The 19,094-nt window shown below is 55.2% G+C and overlaps 1 protein-coding gene across 4 annotated transcripts in view; it reads right to left on the bottom strand.

The window, feature by feature from the left end:
• The window catches only part of JPH3 (junctophilin 3), a 111,197-nt gene that overhangs the window by 58,291 nt on the left and 33,812 nt on the right, over positions 1-19,094 (bottom strand). For 3 of the 4 annotated variants that reach the window (XR_013412024.1, XM_077986636.1, XM_077986637.1), the window contains one exon: positions 9,621-10,398. Coding sequence is in view for 3 of the 4 variants with exons in the window: in XM_077986636.1 (XP_077842762.1) it covers positions 9,621-10,398 (778 nt within the window). In the remaining variant the exon portion in view is untranslated. Of the gene's footprint in view, positions 1-9,620; positions 10,399-16,816; positions 17,118-19,094 lie in introns of those variants that run through there. The other variant, XM_077986638.1, reaches the window with a different exon arrangement.

Below are 19,094 nucleotides of genomic sequence, written 5' to 3'. Positions count from 1 at the left end.
GTAGGAGTGACATGGATTTGACGACGTGCTGAAAAAACTCTGAAGATGCCGTAATGGCCTCTACGGGGGTGGACAGCGTGCAGTGGGACCTGATGACTTTATACGCATCTGTCTCACTGTTTTAATATTTTTACGAGGCTGTGTTATAATTTTAATGAGAAATAATTTTTAAAAATCAAAAATATCCCCCTCCATTTCAGGTCCTTAAAGGCTGCCTTTCCTAGATGGCCCATCAGAGTGTCCCCGGTGACTTTCCTGTAGATAATTCACCCTCACCAGGGCCCACCTGTGGGGCTTCCTGCTGGGCCTCCCTCCACCCTCAGCTCCAGGCATGGCCAGCCGAGATCCCTAACTCACTGGAGAACTCTGCAGCCAGGAAGCCACAGCAGAGAGCAGAGCGGGGACAGGCAGAGGCCCCAAGGCACAGCTCGCAGACTCCAGCTTGGGCCAGGCACACAGCAGGTGCTGGAGACACAAAGGGATCTGGAAGCCCCTTTCTGAGCAGGTCTTACCCTGGGTTTTGCACACCCCCAGAGCAACGCTGTTTAGAGGACATTTCAAGGCCATCATCAGCAAGAATTCCCAAGCCTAGCCTGGGTGTGAAGGGTGTGAGAGGAGGAACAGGACTGAAAGAGACGCCTGGGTGAGAGTTCTAGTCCCCCCCAGGCACTGACCAGCTTGGAGACCAGGCACTGCCCTTCTTAGCAACCAGGCCCCAACTTCCCCCTGCAGTTCACTTCCTGCTATGCCTGCAGGACAGTCCTGAGCTGTTAGAAGGACCTGCCTGGCGAGAAGATTCTGAATGTAGCCACCAATTAGCTGTGTCTGTAGTGGGTACAGGGCAGGAGGAAGAGTGGCAGAGGTGCCCGGGATGTGTCACCTCTGATCTACATGCCCAGTCAAGGCTACACTCACAAGGAAAAATCACAGACAGGGACATCACCTGACGACCAGCACATGGGCCTGCCACCATGGTCCTGCTGACTGCCATGGAGATCCAAGGGCCTCAACTCACAAGAGTAGGTACCGTCATCCAGGTGGCCACCTCCGTAAGCTCCGCACCTGCCTGGCCTCCAGGATAGATGGGGGCTGACCCCACCCAGGCCATCCTAGCCCAGCTGTGTGCACCCTCCCCACACACTGAAGACCGAAGCAGGAGGATCACTTGAGCCTGGGAGGTCAAGGTTGCAGTGGGTCATGATGGCACCACTGCACTCAGGCCTGCGCAGAGCAAGACCCTGTCTTGAAAAAGAAAAAAAGTTATATTTCCTGTAATCCCAGCACTTTGGGAGGCCGAGACGGGCGGATCACGAGGTCAGGAGATCGAGACCATCCTGGCTAACACGGTGAAACCCCGTCTCTACTAAAAAAAAAAAAATACAAAAAACTAGCCGGGCGAGGTGGCGGGCGCCTGTGGTCCCAGCTACTTGGGAGGCTGAGGCAGGAGAATGGCGGGAACCCGGGAGGCGGAGCTTGCAGTGAGCTGAGATCGGGCCACTGCACTCCAGCCTGGGCGACAGAGCGAGACTCCGTCTCAAAAAAAAAAAAAAAAAAAAAGTTATATTTCTACTATATTGTAGTCTATTAAGCGTGCTATAGCATTATATCTTAAAAAATTACGAATCTTTTTTTTTTTTTTTTTTGAGACGGAGTCTCGCTCTGTCGCCCAGGCTGGAGTGCAGTGGCCGGATCTCAGCTCACTGCAAGCTCCGCCTCCCGGGTTCCCGCCATTCTCCTGCCTCAGCCTCCCGAGTAGCTGGGACCACAGGCGCCGCCACCTCGCCCGGCTAATTTTTTGTGTTTTTAGTAGAGACGGGGTTTCGCCGTGTTAGCCAGGATGGTCTCGATCTCCTGACCTAGTGATCCGCCCGTCTCGGCCTCCCAAAGTGCTGGGATTACAGGCTTGAGCCACCGCGCCTGGCTACGAATCTTAATTTTAAAATACTGTATTGCTAAAAAACGTGAACAACCATCTGGGCCTTCAGTGGAGGGCCTTGGCTTGGCTGTGGATGATCAGCGTGGTGAGCGCTGAAGGCTGAGGCGGCAGCTTCTTAAAATAAGACAACAATGTTGGCTGCATCAGTGGACTCTTCCTTTCACAAAAGGCTTCTCTGTAGCATGTGACGCTATTTGATAGCATTTGATTCACCCTAGAGCTTCATTCAAAACCGGAGTGAATCCTCTCAAACTCTGCTCCTGCTTTATCGACTCTGTTGAAGGAATATTCTAAATCTTTGCTGTCACTTCAACAATGTCTGCAGCACCTTCGCCAGGAGTAGATTCCATCGCAGGAAACCATTTTCTTGGCTCACCCCTAAGCAGCAACTCCGCAGTCTTTCAAGTGTGATCGTGAGCTTGCAGCAATGCAGTCCCATCTGCAGGCTCCGCTTCTAATTCCAGTTCTCTTGCCATGTCCACCACGTTTGCAGTTGCTTCCTCCACTGAAGTCTTGAGCCCCTGAAGCCGTCCATAAGGGCTGGAATCAACTTCTTCTAAACTGTTGTTAATGTGGATATTCTGACCTCCACCCTTGAATTGCGAATGTTCTTCATGGGATCTAGAATGCTGAATCCTTTCCAGATGGTTTTTTTTTTTTTTTTTTTTTTTTTTTTTTTTTTTTGAGACGGAGTCTCGCTCTGTAGCCCAGGCTGGAGTGCAGTGGCCGGATCTCAGCTCACTGCAAGCTCCGCCTCCGGGGTTTACGCCATTCTCCTGCCTCAGCCTCCCGAGTAGCTGGGACTACAGGCGCCCGCCATCTCGCCCGGCTAGTTTTTTGTATTTTTTAGTAGAGACGGGGTTTCACCGTGTTAGCCAGGATGGTCTCGATCTCCTGACCTCGTGATCCACCCGTCTCGGCCTCCCAAAGTGCTGGGATTACAGGCTTGGGCCACCGCGCCCGGCCTCCAGATGGTTTTCAATGGACTTTGCCCAGATCCATCACAGAAATCACTATCTATGGCAGCCTTACGAAATGTATTTCTTTTTTTTTTTTTTTTTTTTTTTTTTTTTTGAGACAGAGTCTCACTCTGTCGCCCAGGTTGGAGTGCAGTGGCGCGATCTCGGCTTACTGCAAGCTCTGCCCCGCTGGGTTCACGCCATTCTCCTGCCTCAGCCTCCCGTGTAGCTGGGACTACAGGCGCCCGCCACCACACCCGGCTAATTTTTTTTTGTATTTTTAGTAGAGATGGGGATTCACCGTGTTAGCCAGGATGGTCTCGATCTCCTGACCTCGTGATCCACCCGTCTCGGCCTCCCAAAGTGCTGGGACTACAGGCATGAGCCACTGCGCCTAGCCACGAAATGTATTTCTTAAATAATAAGACCTGAAAGCTGAATGGTGGATGTTGTGTTAGCAGGCATGCAAACAACATTCATCTCCCTGTACATCTCCATGGGAGCTCTTGGGTGAGTAGTAATATTTTAAAAGGAATCTTTTTCCGAGCAGTAGATCACAACACCGGGCTTAAAACTATTCTGGAAACCATGCTGTAAGCAGACGTGCGGCCATCCAGGCTTTGCTGTTCTATTTCTAGAGCACAGAGTAGATTTTACACAATTCTTACGGGCCCTAGGATTTTCAGAATGTTCAATGAACACTGGCTTCAAGTTAACGTCTCAGCTGTGCTAGCCCCTAACAAGAGAGCCAGCGTGTCCTTCAAAGCCAGCCATTAGCTTCTTTCCAGCATGAAAGTCCTAGACAGCATCTTATTCCAATGGAAAGATACTGAACATCTGTTTCGCGTAGCCACCTTCACCAACAATCTTAGCTAGATCTTCTGGGTAACCCGCGGCCTCACCTTGCACTTTATGATCTGGATGCGGCTTCTTTCCTTAAACCTCATGAACCAACTTCCACTCACTTCCAGCTCTTCCTCTGCAGCTTCCCCACCTCTCTCAGCCTTCATAGCATGAAAGAGTTGAGCCTTGCTCTGGATCAGGCTTGGGCTTAAGGGAATGTTGTGATTAGTGTGATCTTCTCTTCAGAGCCTAAAACTTTCTCCATATCAGCACTAAGATTGTTTCGCTTTCTTATCATTCATGTATTCACCGGAGTAGCACTTTTAATCTTCTTCAATAACTTTTCCTTTACATCCAAAACTAGGCTGCCTAGTGCATGAGGCCTGTCTCAGCTTTCGACACACCTTCCTCTCTACACTTAATCATTTCCAGCTTTTGATTTAAAAGGGGAGATGTGAGTCTCTTCTTTCACAGGAACACTTAGAGACCACTGTAGCGTTATTAGTTGGCCTAATTTTAATACTGTTGTGTCTCAGGGAATAGGGAGGCCGGAGGAGACAGAGGGATGGGGGAGCGGCTGGTTGGAGGATTGGTCAGAACACAGAGCATTTATTAAGTTCACTGTCTTATGTGGGTACAATGTGTGGCATCCCAAAATAACCAGACATAATCATGAAAAAGCTTGAAATACCCTGAGAATTACCAAAATGTGACACAGAGACACGAAGTGAGCATGTACTGCTGGGAAAATGGCACCAATAGGCTTGCTCCACGCACGGATGCCACGAACCTCCAATGTGTAAAAACACAGCCTCTGCAAAGCACAATGAAGCGAAGCCTCCTGAAACAAGGTGTGCCTGGCCCCCCGAACAATCCCTCCTCCTCCTCCTCCTCCTCTCAGCTTGGGTTTCTGCTTTGCAAAACCCCTTGGCATCTCTTCACAGCAACGTTTACAGGAGACGCAGCAGAGGGGGGGTCCCAGCAGAAACGACGCCACCAGATCCCGGCTGAGCTCTTGCAGGCTTTGCGGGGCTGCAGGAGGCACAGCTTTCACATGGGCCACCCTGTCTCTCCCTCTCCCGCAGCAAAGGCAGCCAGGGGGTCACACTTGAGATGCCTCCTGGGCCATGAACCTTCACCCTGGGGTTCTGAGCAGGTCCCAGGGGACAAAGTGGCGATGGGAACAGGAAGGAGAAATGGGCTACAGTCTGCCCCATCGCCCCCCGCTCGGCTTCTACCAGAGCTTTCTGCCTTTATTTGGTGTCCACAGTGGGTAGGGATGAGGGGGCTGTGAGAGCTGCTGTGGCAGAGGGGTCGGCTGTAGAAAATAAAGCCATGCCACACTGTGGGACTTTCCTCTCGACGATGGGTGACACATTTACATTGTGATTCCCAACCCAAGGCCTCTAGTGAGCAGCAGATCAAGGAAAGCAATTGAGTTTCATCTTCTAGAGCAACCCAGGCTTTGAGGACCGCGATGAATTCCTTATGTCCGCCCGGGGACAGCGAGGGGTTCAGGACAGGCAACGCCGTGCGAAGGTGCCCTGTGTGTGCCCTCCCGGCAGGAGATGCGTCATGAAAACATCTTGAGTGTGTGACGGCAGGAGGGGCCAATGCCCCGTGGTCCACTGCTAGGTGACACGGCAGGATGGAGCCATCTCAGACTTTCACTAGTGGGAGCTCCCACTGGAGTGAGGTGGACCCCACAGGAGAACAGCACGGGAGACTGCAGCCCCTTCTCACCTGACCTCAGCTCCGCGGGGCCACCGGCTCCTGCCCCTCTCTGCAGCAGAGGGTCTCACCCAGACAGAACCTCTTGGAACCACCTGCTTCACCATGCCCCCCCCGCCGTCTCCACGGCCACACCCTTGCTGGGTTGGACTCTGCCTCCAACCTGTGTTGCAGCTGCCTGTGCGATGCCTCATCTCCCCTCGGGGCCAAGGCCCCCCCGGTGGCAGCACTCACACAAGACAGGAGAGAGCCAGGGGTGCTCAGGACAGCAGCATTTGCATCCTGGGGACCAGGTCAGATGCAGGTGTTGGGGTCCCATCTAGATATGAAGAGACAAAGTCCAGGGCCTGACCACCATTTTTACAAGCCCTCCAGGAACCTGGAGAGTGTGGAAGGCTCTGAACCCCGGGCGCATCCCAGACAATGATGTCACATGGCCAGGGAGGGCATCGTGTGCCTTAGAACCCACAGTGACTCCAGGGCCTGGGGCTGAGACCCGGCCTAAGGAGGAGTCCTGGATCCTACCCTCCCAGCCGAAGACCAGGGCCAGTCCCCTTAGCAGCACAGGACCTCAGTCTCCCCCTCTGCCGAGTGGAAACAACGGCACCACCTCTCAGATTCCGAGTTCCACACCTCTCGCCCCGTTTTCCAGGAAAACCCACATTCCATCCTCCTCAGCCTTCCCTGCAGAGCTGCTCTCAGGGGAAGGGCCTAGCACTCTGCGGAGGACACAGCAAACCGTTTCTCACTTTGCGCAGCCTGACAAGCCCTGCCGGCCGGGGCGGGCGAGGACAGCGCCAGCTGCCCTACAGCTCCCTCGCATCTCTAGGTTGTGACAGTGGCAGGAGCCCGCCCGGGGCCAGTCACTCCTCGGCCCACGTGGTACGGCCGCTCTCACGCTCCAGTGGAGGGTTGGCCCCGGGCTGTGGGCGCCTGAGCCAGTCATTCATTGGCTTCACTCTCCAGGGCAGCGGACTCTGTTCCCTTCTTTTTTTTTCTTTTTTTCCAAATTCTAAGTCCATTAAGAAAGCACAACTCCAGGCCCTGCAGCCCAGAATGGAGGCTCATCCCCCATCCTCTGATGACCAAAAATACTGTGTAGCCTCCCGCCTCCGAGGGTCACACCAGTGAGCTCACAAACACACGTGCCTCCCATGCTTCTAACAGCAGGGCTGGGGGAGGATGACACCAATGGAGACGGTGCAACCACAGGCCCGGCCCCACGCCGAGGCTACTACAGGGAGAAGGGAGCCCCGCCCCCCTTCAGTGGGGAACCCAGCCCAGAGAGGGGAGGCGACCGGTCTGGGATGTGCGGCCACAACAGCCCAGGCTGGATGTGGGTCTGCAGGTCTCAGAGGCAAGGGTGAGAAGCCGGTTCCTAGTGCCCATTTGAGGCGTGACACCTCCTCTCTTGGACACTTTAAGTGCCAGTGACCTGGAGACCACCCAGGCCATACACCCCCACCTGGGCGCACCTGTGCAGCTGTACGCTCTGGCTCCATGGGTGAGCATGGATGTGCAGGCTGTGCACAGCGGTGTGGAGGCCGTGAGTGGTGTGCAGAGCCATGTGCGTGGACAGCAGGACACAGCGGGTGAGCCAGTCCCTTTCTCACAAAGGAGCTACACTCCAAGACCCCAGTTGTGTGAATGCAGAAGCAGGAACCACCTCCCTCCTCATGGCGCCTGCTCGGGCAAAGGGACGGAGTCAGCTCGGACTCCACCAGTGCAGAAGGCAAGCCCCGACCCGCCAGGGAGCACAAGCTGCTGGGTCTTGAAGGCTGTCGGGGGCAGGTGGGGGGTGGGTTCCGTCAGTTTCACAGCTGCACAGGCCTGCAAACCCTTCCCTCTCACTCCCTCCACCTGTCTGCCAAGGCTGGCTGGCCAGTGCCCCAAGGGCTGGGGACCCAGTAGGAGCCGCGCCCACCCCACCCTGGTCCCGGCTCCTTTGCATGGGTCTCAGGTCTCGCCCTCCCAACCCAGCCCCTGGGCTTCGTGCCAGCATGGTGCCCACTTGTACGTCGGCATCTCCCCCAACAATGCTCCCACAGAGCCCCTGGGACCCCGAAACCCCAGGAAGAGGCTGGATGCCCCAGGAAGGGAGTTGCTACCACCTAAGCTTCACAGGCCTTCAGAGATTAGAAGCCGAGGTCCAGAGAGGCTGACAACCCGCCGTGGGGCAGCTCTGCACCTGCGCTGCGCCAGCCCTGTCCAGGCCACCTTGGCTCCATACCAGGAACCTGCTTCTCTCAATGTCTAGGGGAATTCGTCTGAAAACTGTCCCAGGTCCCACGTCCCCCCAGTCCTATAGACATCCGCCCAGTGCCACAGCTATGAAACAAGCTCAGTCCTGCAGAGCACTGTCTGCGAAGTCCCCGAGCTGCTGAGAACTAATGAACTGATGAACTCATGAACCAATCCGCAGGTCACACAGGAGCTGCCACGAGCTTCCTCAATTCCGTGACGCTGCTGTCCCCCAGCCCCCAAAACTGCTTCTTGTCCACTAGGGTCAAAAAAGCAACTACACAAAATAGAAAGGGTCGAAAAACGAAACACAGAGGAAAGAAATTCACCAAAATGCCACAGAGAGCGCTCGGCCGATTCGTCAGACCAGAGCTAATGCTGCTTTCCCCCTCCTCAGTATTACTTATTTTCCTGTGGAACGAGTATTACATTTATGATGGAAAAAATAACCACTGATTCTAATTTGTTCTTAAAATCCCAGGTGAGTAGTCACACGTGGGCTCCTGTTTATTTCCCTGCCTGAATATTTCTGGGGGAGCAGGGAAGGGCAAACAGAGCAATTTTGGACCTCAGTGTCAGGTGGTAATTCATGTTTCTTTCAGCTTCTTAGAATCAATCTTGTTTCCCTCTAAAACGACCGAAGTCTCGAGTGACATATTCTGCCAACAAACCACAGCCACCATTTTTGTTTTTCACTGTAGATCAAGGGTCACTGAAAATCAGAACCAAATGGGCTGAACTTTAATTAGCGACAGGTCAGGAAGGGCTGAGTCGCACCCAAGCTGGGAGCTTTCCTGGAGGAACTCCACGTGTGCCCCAGCTGAGAACACAGAACCATCCAGAAAGACACAGGGAAATGTCCCCCAGGAAGCCTCCTGCCTGGGCAGCCCATGGCTTCCCACGCAGCTTCCAGATCCCTGCCCCAAGCCTCTCCGGGCTACCCCAAGGGCCCTCCTCTGGCCCAGGAAAGCAAACGCCGGTGGATAGCAAAGGCTCTGGGTTTTCTGAAACACCTTCCCAAGTCTTGACAAAGCCCTTTAGTAACCTCAGTTACTTTAGAACCCAAATGTCTACCTGTGGGACCCGTGGCTTTTCACAGGGGAACTTCCTCCAACCTGCAGCAGGCGGCTCCTGCCGGCCACAGCCTTCCTAGGACCAGCCCCTGGCTCACACACTCACCCACAGGAGCCAGACCCTGGGTGCCTTCCTCCATCCCTGAAGGCCCCACCCTGCACCCACTCCTAAAGGTACCGACAAGCCATGTGGACCCCACCCACAGTCACCTCTGAATCCATTCCTTAGGGCCTGGAGGCCCCACTGGACCCCAAATTCAGTAAGTCATACAGTGATTTAGACCAGCGGCTGCCCCAAAGCACCAGGCCTGCATGAGCCCCTTGCCAGGCACCCACAATTGGCCTCCCAACTGCTGCCATCTCCCAGGGTCCAGGAAGAATCCAGACCTCAGGTCTGCGTAGCAGAGGCAGCTCCTAGCCGCCTCCTACAGCCCTGCAGTGCTGGACCTGCCACCCCTACCTGGTGGCGTCTCCCCTCCTAGCCAGCACAGGAACGCTCCAATGCATTACACCAACAGAACAGACCACCTTCTTTATCCACCAATATTTTACACTAAACATCACCATACAGAACAGAGAGACACTGCTCGGTTTAAGGAGGCTGTAGGTCTCTGCACCCTCACAAATCAATCATTCCTCTGTACCAATCCCACCCACAGTCACCTCTGAGAACCTCCAGGGAACTCTAGGGTTCCATGGGGCATAGTTGGACAAACACCAGCGTATGCCTCAAACTGGGCCCAGCCCAAGGCGGTGAGCAACAGCAGGACTGAACAGACTGGGCTCACAAACACCTTCTGGGCACCAAGAAGGGCCCCCGCCCCCTCGCCCTCCTACCTGGAAGCCGCGATCTCAGCCTTCTGCTTGGCGATGGTGGCAGCCCGCTCAGCGGCCTCGACGGCGCGGTCCACCTTCTCGCGGATCTTGCTGGCCCGCAGGGGGATGAGGTTCTTGCGCTTGCCGCTGACGAGGATGTTCTGCTTGTACTTGCCCTCCTCCTTGGTGCCGTCCGGGAAGGTCATGCAGCCGTAGCCGTGGCGCCGGTTGCTGGCCCACTCGCCCTCGTACTTGAGCCCGTCCGAGCGCTGGCTCACGCCGAAGCCGGAGCGTTTGTCGTTCTTCCACTCGCCCACGTAGGTCTCGGTGGTGGTGGCGTCGATGTCGTCCTCGATGACCGCCAGCTCGGCCTCGGCCTCGCCCAGGCTGATGGTGGAGTGGATGTCGCTGGCCGTGGAGCTGACGGTGCTCATGCCCGCCTCGCTGCGGAAGGAGCTCTGCTTGCTGCGCTGGCTGGCCAGGCTGCTCTTGGACTCCGACTTGCGCAGCTTCAGCCCGCTCAGCAGCGAGCGCCGAAAGAGCCCCTTCTTCTTGCTCTTGAGGATCTCGGAGTCACTGTGGGCCACGAGCACGAAGCCCCCGCGGGACACGGCCGGGCTGCCGGCCACCGCCGGAGAGGCGTCGGGATGCAGCGCCGTGCCGTTGGTGTGCTCGCTGCGCAGGGAGTTGATGGACGTCCTCAGGGGCGAGCGGATGACCGCAGCCATGCCGTACGGGACGCTCTGCCGCACGCCATAGCCCTGGCGCATGCCACCGACCCACTGGCCCTGGTAGGTCCCTGGGGAGAAAAAGAGCAGGGTGAGTGCCTAGCGACAGAGAAGAGGGCACAGCCTGGCCACGGACAAGGTGGAAGCGGCCACAGTCCTGTCTGAGCTTCCTGTTGTTTTTTTTTTTTGAGACAGGTTCTCGCTGTGTTGCCCAGGCTGGAGTGCAGTGAGGCCATCACAGCTCACTACAGCCAGGAACCCCTGGGCTCAGGCGATCCTCCTGCCTCAGACTCCTGAGCAGCCGGGACTACAGGCACGCATCACCATGCTCTGCTAATTTTTAAATTATTTGTAGAGATGGGGTCTCATTATGTTGCCCAGGCTGGTTTCTAACTCTTGGGCTCAAGTGATCCTCCTGCCTCAGCCTCCCAAAGTGCTGGGATTACAGGCATGAGCCATACCACTCCTAGTGTGCTTTCTATCTTGATGAAACCTGGTGAGGTTTGTGTGGAGGCAGACAGGCCATGGTGCCTTACAACTTCTATCACGGTGCCTTACAACTTCTATCACTAGTGGTTGTTTCTGAACACAGCTCCACCCTGCCACCCTGCTTCTCATGGCTAGATCTTGTTCTCTCTTGGAAACCGGGGAGAGAGAAGGGAGGCATCAGAGTCTGTGGTGCAGAGTGAGGACCACAGAACCCAGAGTGAACACGGAGCCCCCCGCCATGGGGACAAGGAAACATGTCCTGGGTCAGGAGGCCAATGAGTGGCAGCTACAGGGACACAGGTGTGGGCTACACACTAAGCACTGAATGGGCTGCTCTGGGAGGCAGTGAGCTCCCCACTGCTGGAGGTATCCAAGAAGCGTGTGGAAGACCACACAGTGGACACACCACGGAAGAGATTCAAGGGCATAGGGAAGAGGCAGTGGCCCATGACCTTCAGACATAAAGTCAGCAGATGCGATATCCCCAAAAGAAGGGAGGGTGGGGACTGGAGCAGCTGCCTATGCACCTGGGTTCTCAGCAGCACTGTTCCCATGACTGGAAAGGTAAAGGCAACCCACAAGTCCATCACCCAGTAAATGGACAGACGCCATATGGTCTGTCCATACAATGGAACATCATTCAGCCTTGAAAAGGTAGAACATTCTCACACAGACTGCAACGTAGATGAATGCCAAAGACATTACACAGAGTGAACTGAGTCAGGCACAAAAGGCCACATACTGGATGATTCCACGTACACGGGGTCTTTCGAGTAGTCACGCTCAGAGGTGCAAAAAGTAGAGCGGAGGGTGCAGGGGCTGGGGCTGGGGCGGGGCGTGTGGGGTTAGTGTTGAATAGGGACAGAGTTTTGCAGTGGGATGAGGAGAAAGTCTTGGAGGTAAATAGCGATGACAGCTACCTAACACCACGAATGTAATTAATGCCACTGAATTGTATACTTTAAAATGGCTAACGCGGTACATTTTGTATTTCTCTTACCACAATAAAATAAAAAGGAAACCCGGTCAGCAGACCTGTGCCCATGTCTTGCTTTGTGCGCTGTGACTTCAGGCAAGTTTCTGGGCCCCGCTGGCCCTCAGTGTCCTCATCTATAGAGTGGAACCAAGACTCCTCATGCCACAGGTCACCGTGAGGACGACTGGGCCTCAGCACGGTGCCCAACGCGGCAAACCTCAGGCCTCAATTTGTCATTCGAGCTTCTCATTGCAGCCGGGCACTAACGGAGTGCCCCTGGAAAGGGCTTTTGCGGGGAGAACAGAGGGTCCATCCACCACTCTTCCAGCCACGGTAGCACAAGCTACAGACCAGAGGCCCGGGGGCCGAGACTTACTGATATGTAGGTTTTATTCATTCCCCGCTGTTTTCATAAAACATTGGAATTACCTGCCAACATCTCAAAACCAAGAGATTTTACATAAAAATTCAGCTCTCTCATGCCTCCTGAAAAATGAGAACCTGGCCACCCCTGACCTCTCTGTTAAGAGGACAAAACGGACAGGAGCTGGCAGCAGCGGCTCCCGTCCTGCCAGTCACTTTTTTTTTGAGACAGTCTCTCTCTCTGTCGCCCAGGCTGGAGTGCAGTGGCGCGATCTCAGCTCACTGCAAGCTCTGCCAGGTTCACACCTCCCAGGTTCACAACTCAGCCTCCTGAGTAACTGGGACTACAGGCGCCGCCACCATGCCCGGCTAACTTTTTGTATTTTTAGTAGAGACGGGGTTTCACCGTGTTAGCCAGGATGGTCTCAATTTCCTGACCTCGTGATCCACCCGCCTCAGCCTCCCAAAGTGCTGGGATTACAGGCATGAGCCACCGTGCCCAGCCCTACCGGTCACTTTTTAAACGGAGAGGCTGTAGCAGGTGGCAGGTACCGCCATCTCTTGGAGTGAAGCAGCCCCTCTACTCCCGGTTGCCCCCCACCTTCCCTACCCAGGCCCCCCCACACACGCGCCCCTCACCAGAGGGCGGGATTCAAACTAAGTGTGGAATTCAAAGTCCTGTAGCCCCAAGTGCCCTGTCCATCCCCAGGGTATCCCCACACCCTGCCACCTTCACTCACCACCCCCCAAAGGGTCCTGATCCTCTCAAACTTTTCTGTCCAAGGCTCTGTTCACACACTCTCCTCTCTCAAACTCCCACCCTCTAATCTAATCCCATGGGCTCCAAGCCAGCCCCACCCCTCCTCCACAGCACCTCCAACACCCCAGTCCCCAGGCCCACAGCCCCCATGGCATCCCGACTCAGGACAGCGGCTGGGGTCCTAGATGTTCCAGAATGTATCTTCCAGCTCAACCACATCACAAGCCCCCAGAGGGACTTGCGGTGCAGGCCCCTCATGCCCCACATGGCACACGGCCCAGCCAGGCAGAGGAGGGGCGTGCAAGGATCACCAATCAGGCTACAGCCCCAGACAGAGCCCCTGAGGCTGCCTCACTCCAAGAGATGGTGGCACCTGCCACACAATGCAGCTTCTTTGTTGAAAAGTGATCGGCAACACGGCCTCTGAGGGCAGCTTCTCCAGGAGCAGAGCCTGAGCTGGGGGTCCTGTGAACGTGACTTATTTGGGGCAGGAGAAGGCGGGTGCCAGGAGGAAGGACATGGCAGCAGGGGACCGGGCTGAGTGAGGTGGTCTCAGCGGGAGGTCAGCTTCAGCCTCATCCCACTTTCAGGCGAGGGGGTCAGACGTTTGTACTCCCACACTGGTCGGTCATTCTGTACCCCCAAAGCTGCTTGGGGAGGCAGCTAACCTGGAGGCAAGTCCATGCCATCAACATCAGAAGCGACCTCCGACTCCAGTGATGGGGCTCCTGCCCTCCCACCCGCCAGGCCGTGGCACCTTCTCCTGCAGGAGGCCGAGAGCCCTGCAAGCAGGGATGTGTGTGGACCTGACGCCAGGGACCCCATGAGGGATGTGTGTGGACCTGACCCCAGGGACCCCACGAGGGATGTGTGTGGACCTGACCCCAGGGACCCCACGGCACCGCTGCACACCTTTCCAGAGCGTCAGCCTCAGAGGTCCCAGCACTGGGGGCAGTTGTGGTGGGCACGGGGAGAAGGCAGAGGGGGCAGCTGACTCAGAACCACCCAGCACCCCAATGCGAACCACACTGGGGGGAAACCCTGTGGCTTGCTCCATACCCAAACGCCCTTCCAGGCTGGGGTTTGTGAGGGGGAAACTGGAACTAGGCTCAGTGGGTGGCCCTTTACCGAGGCCAGGCCCACCCACACAGTGGCTTTCCCATGGCCAGTCCAAGCTGGGCACAGGCTGCATCACAGGGACCTTCACCCCAAGATTGCACCCTCAGCGACTGCCCCTTCCATGTGAGGGCTGTGGACAGGGCTGTCAGATAAAACACAGGACACCTGGTAACATCTGAGTTTCAGATGAACAACATGTCGTTCTTTAGGGAACACACTGCATGGGACATACTTATATTTAAAAAGCATTTGTTGGCTGGGTGGGGTGGCTCATGCTTATAATCCCAGCACTTTGGGAGGCTAACACAAGCAGATCATCTGAGGTCAGGAGTTAGAGATCAGGCTGGCCAACATAGTGAAATGCTGTCTCTACTAAAAATACAAAGCTAGCTAGCCATGGTGATGGATGCCTATAATCCCAGGTACTCAGGAGGCTGAGGCAGGAAGATCACTTGAACCTGTGAGGTGGAGGTTGCAGTGAGCCGAGATCATGCCACTACACTCCAGCCTGGGCGACAGAGCAAGACTCAGTCTCTAAACAAATAAATAAATAAAAATAAAAAGCATTTGTTGATTACCTGACATGCACATGTAACTGGATGGCCTATTTTTTGTTTTGTTTTGTTTTTTTGAGATGGAGTCTCACTCTGTCTCCAGGCTGGAGTGCAGCAGTGCAATCTCAGCTCACTGCAACCTTTGCCTCCCGGGTTCAAGTGATTCTCCTGCCTCAGCCTCCTGAATAGCTGGGACGACAGGCATGCGCCACCAGGCCCAGCTAATTTTTTTGTGTGTTTTTAGTAAAGACAGGGTTTCACCACGTTGGCCAGGATGGTCTCGATCTCTGGACCTCGTGATCTGCCCTCCTCAACCTCCCAAAGTGCTTGTTAAATTGGGCCGCCCCTCAGCTGAAAGTCCAGGATGGTGGGCTGCCCCTACAAAGTGGAGGATCACCCTGGAAAGAGGAGAGGCTCACCCACTCCCCGACGTCCCTCCTCCATCAAGGGATGCTCCAGCTTATAGACACAGATGGGAACAAGAGCTGAAAAGTGAAGGCATCACGGATAAAGTGACGTGGTCCCCCCATACAGTGGAATGTTCCTCAGCCCTAAAAAGGAAGGAAAGCCAGGCACCTGCTGCTTCCTGGATGAGCCTTGAGGCCGTCATGCAGAGTGGAATAAGCCAGGCTCGAAGGGACAAATCCTGTGGGATTCCACTCTCATGGGGTCCCTGGAGTCATCATATTCACAGACATGGAAAGTAGAACGGAGGGTGCCGGGGCTGGGAGGGAGGATGACCAGTGAGCACTTAGTGGGACAGAGTTTCGGTTTGGGAAGATGAGAAAGTTCTAGAGATGAGGTGATAATGGCACCCACCTCTAGGTTTAAGTAACGCATGAGCTGACGGAGCTCTGGCCATGCCTCCTGGCACGGAGTAACGAGGGCCGCTGAGACCTTTCCTGCCCCGTGTTTGCAACTGCACGGTGCTGGGTTTTTGCCCCCCGTGGGAATATTTTATTGATATAAGAAAAGGGCTTTGGCTACACGAAAGCACATGGGCTTCATTCAGTTCTGTCGTGACTGCTTGCATAGCCTGACCTCACCACCCCACAGCAGAGGGCACCAAAGCGCCAGGGACAGGCAGCGAGGGACAGGGCTTCCCCCAGATGGAAGCTCTGCGGGCTGGGCCTCCACACTCACCGCAGTTGCTCCTCTCCCTCCCTCCCTCAAAGCAACATCCACTGTGATGGAGCTATTGAGCGCACGCGCCTGCACCATCAGCTCGGCCACCCCCAGCCCTTTGCATTTATGCTGGATTAAGTAAACAAAAAGTCTGGGCTCAGTTTCTTTTTTTTTTTTTTTTTTTTGAGACGGAGACTCGCTTTGTCGCCCAGGCTGGAGTGCAGTGGCTGGATCTCAGCTCACTGCAAGCTCCGCCTCCCGGGTTTACGCCATTCTCCTGCCTCAGCCTCCCGAGTAGCTGGGACTACAGGCGCCCGCCACCTCGCCAGGCTAGTTTTTGTATTTTTTAGTAGAGACGGGGTTTCACCGTGTTAGCCAGGATGGTCTTGATCTCCTGACCTCGTGATCCGCCCGTCTCGGCCTCCCAAAGTGCTGGGATTACAGGCTTCAGCCATCGCGCCCGGCCTGGGCTCAGTTTCTTGGTTGTGCCAGCGACACCCTAGTGCTTGGCGGCTACCTGCAGCTGAGGGCAACTGAGCTGGATGGCGCAGATGCAGGACACCCCCCACCCCACCCCAGGGCACATGGTGGAGGCCTCTCCCAAGGTCAAGATCCAAAGCAGTAGGGAGCAAATCCCAGGCAATTCCCAAAGCCTGTTCCATCGAACCCAACTGGTCACCTGCAGAACAGACGGCTTATGTGCAAAAAGACAGGACCCAGTGCCGGGGGGACAAAGCTGCCCCGCCAGCTACCCATCCCTATGGGCCGCCGAGAGGGTCTGTCTCGGTCAGCATGGCCCCCAGAGCTAGATAATGTTCTGTGGGCTCCAGTTGCCCTGGTCCTGGGGCCCCGGAAGACAGCCCAGAGGCAGGTGGGTTGACAGGGTGCCCTGCTTCCTTCCAGACCCTCTCAGGAGGGTGTGGCTGCAGGGGATGTCGGTGCTGCCTCCACACACAGGTACCCCAGTTCTGCTGCCGCCACCTCACCCACCGATGGCCCAAACACGGTGAGACGGAGTCAGAAGATGTGGGTGGACCCCAGGTGAGGACCAAACCCCCTAAACCTTGCTGGTGAAACACTGACTAGAACCACCACAGACTCACAGAGAGCAGATGAGATGAGGCCACCAGCAGGTGTCACTCGAGCCGCAGCTGTGTCCCCGCAGGGCTGTACCCCTCCCTTCCTGTTCTGCCAGGCTGGCGCCGCCTGAGAAGCTGCATTCCTAATGCTCAGGGGACCCGCCTGGAGATCCTCTGGGACGGTCACTCAGCACCTGGCCTGCGTGGTCAGCAGCATTGTCTGGGTCCGAAAGCCAGAGCCCAGGGCCAGCACAGCCCCTAGGCGGGCCTTGCGGGTAAGTGCGGCCAGCAGGCTCTTGCTGTTGCCTGTCTCTCGCCAGGGCCCGCACATCTCACACACTTGTTTATTTTCCTCCTCTGAAGCCCCACCCGTCAGCTGACATTCTTCCCAAAACATTAGTTTCGGAGCCCGGGCTCCCAGCTGGGGAGAGCACAGCCCCCACCCTCAGAGTGACTCAGAAGTGGCTCCTGTGGGCTTCCCATGGCCTCCCCGTTCCCAGATCCGACACCCCTCTGGCCGGCCCATATCGACCAGCACCCATCTTCCACTTGAGCCGCTTTGGCTGGGTTTCTGTCCCCTGTACCCACTCTCTGCCCAAGATGCCCCGGAACAGACCCCTGTCCTTGGGGTCTTCGCCTGTTGTGCCCCATCCGGGACCCTCGCAGCAACCAGGCCCCGGGCACAGGTCCAATGTGACGGTGAGAGCCCTACACTGGCCCACAGAGGGCATTCACAAAGCTCCAGGGCTTTTTCCACGGATGGCCCCCATGCCCCGCGCCTGTCCCTCCTGCGTCTCTGCACCTGCTTTGTCCCCAGCTGCAGGGAGCCCCATCCGTTGCATGGCTGTTTCACAAGCACATCAATTACAAGCTAATCCTATGCCGCAAGGTATTCAGGTCACTCCTCCGTTTTCATAGCTAATCTTTACATGATGTTAAACTTTATCCTTTGGATAAATTCCTAGAATGAAATTGCTTGGTCAAAAGAAGGTTTTGGGGTTATAGTTTTTAAGAAATTACCCTCAGAAAAGACTCTAAGAGAGAATGTCCCCTACATTGTTACTACCAACACTAGATAGTTTTTTATTTTTCGAGATGGAGTCTCATTCTGTCACCCAGGCTGGAGTGCAGAGGTGTGATCTTGGCTCCGTGCAACCTCCGCCTCCCAGGTACAAGCGATTCTCCAGTCTCAGCCTCCCGAGTAGCTGGGACTACAGGTTCCCGCCACCACACCCAGCTAATCTTTGTATTTTTAGTAAAGACAGGGTTTCAACATGTTGGCCAGGATGGTCTCAAACTGCCCTCAGGTGATCCACCTGCCTCGGCCTCCCAAAGTGCTGGGATTACAGGTGTGAGCCACCGCGCCCGGCCCATCAGTTTTTTTGTTTTTGTTTTTGTTTTTGTTTTGGTTAATCTTAGTGGAACTCTGAATAGTTATGTCTGCTGGAATTTGCTATGGGCTTAATTGCATTTCTCCAAAATGCATATGCTGAAGTCCCACCCACCCATCCCCCCACCCTCTGCCACCTTAGAATGTCACCTTCTTTGGAGATAGATAAGGTCTTTAAACAGGTGGCTGAGGTAAAGATGAAGGCACTGGGGGCCCTAATCCAATAGGCCTGGTGTCTTTCTAAGAAGGGACTCAGAGGTAGACAGAGGGACAAGCCCATGAAGACAAAGAAGAACCAACTCTCCCGGCACCTTGACCTTGACCTTCCAGCCTTAGAACTGCAAGGAAATAAACTGTGGTTTCAGCCACGCTGTCTGTGGCATTTTGTGATGGCAGCCCAAGAACACAGAATTCTTAGTCTCTAGCGAGGTGATTAACTATATAAATAATGAAACAAAAGTTAGGACAGGAGAGGTGTAGTGGCTCACACCTGTAATTCCAGCACTTTGGGAGGCTGAGGCAGAAAGACTGCTTGAGCCCCAGAGTTCCAGACCAGCCTGGGCAACACAGCAAGACCCCGTCTCTACCAAATTTTTTTTTCTTTTTTTTTTTTTTTTTGAGACGGAGTCTCGCTCTGTCACCCAGGCTGGAGTGCAGTGGCCGCATCTCAGTTCACTGCATGCTCCGCCTCCTGGGTTTAAGCCATTCTCCTGCCTCAGCCACCCAAGTAGCTGGGACTACAGGTGCCGCCACCTCGCCCGGCTAGTTTTTTGTACTTTTTAGTAGAGACGGGGTTTCACCTTGTTAGCCAGGATGGTCTCGATCTCCTGACCTCGTGATCCACCCGTCTCGGCCTCCCAAAGTGCTGGGATTACAGGCTTGAGCCACCGTGCCCGACCTTTTTTTCTTTTT

This window comes from Macaca mulatta, chromosome 20 (genome assembly GCF_049350105.2).
Source record: "Macaca mulatta isolate MMU2019108-1 chromosome 20, T2T-MMU8v2.0, whole genome shotgun sequence".
Lineage (NCBI taxonomy): Eukaryota > Metazoa > Chordata > Mammalia > Primates > Cercopithecidae > Macaca > Macaca mulatta.
This window is presented reverse-complemented; position numbering and strand designations above follow the sequence as displayed.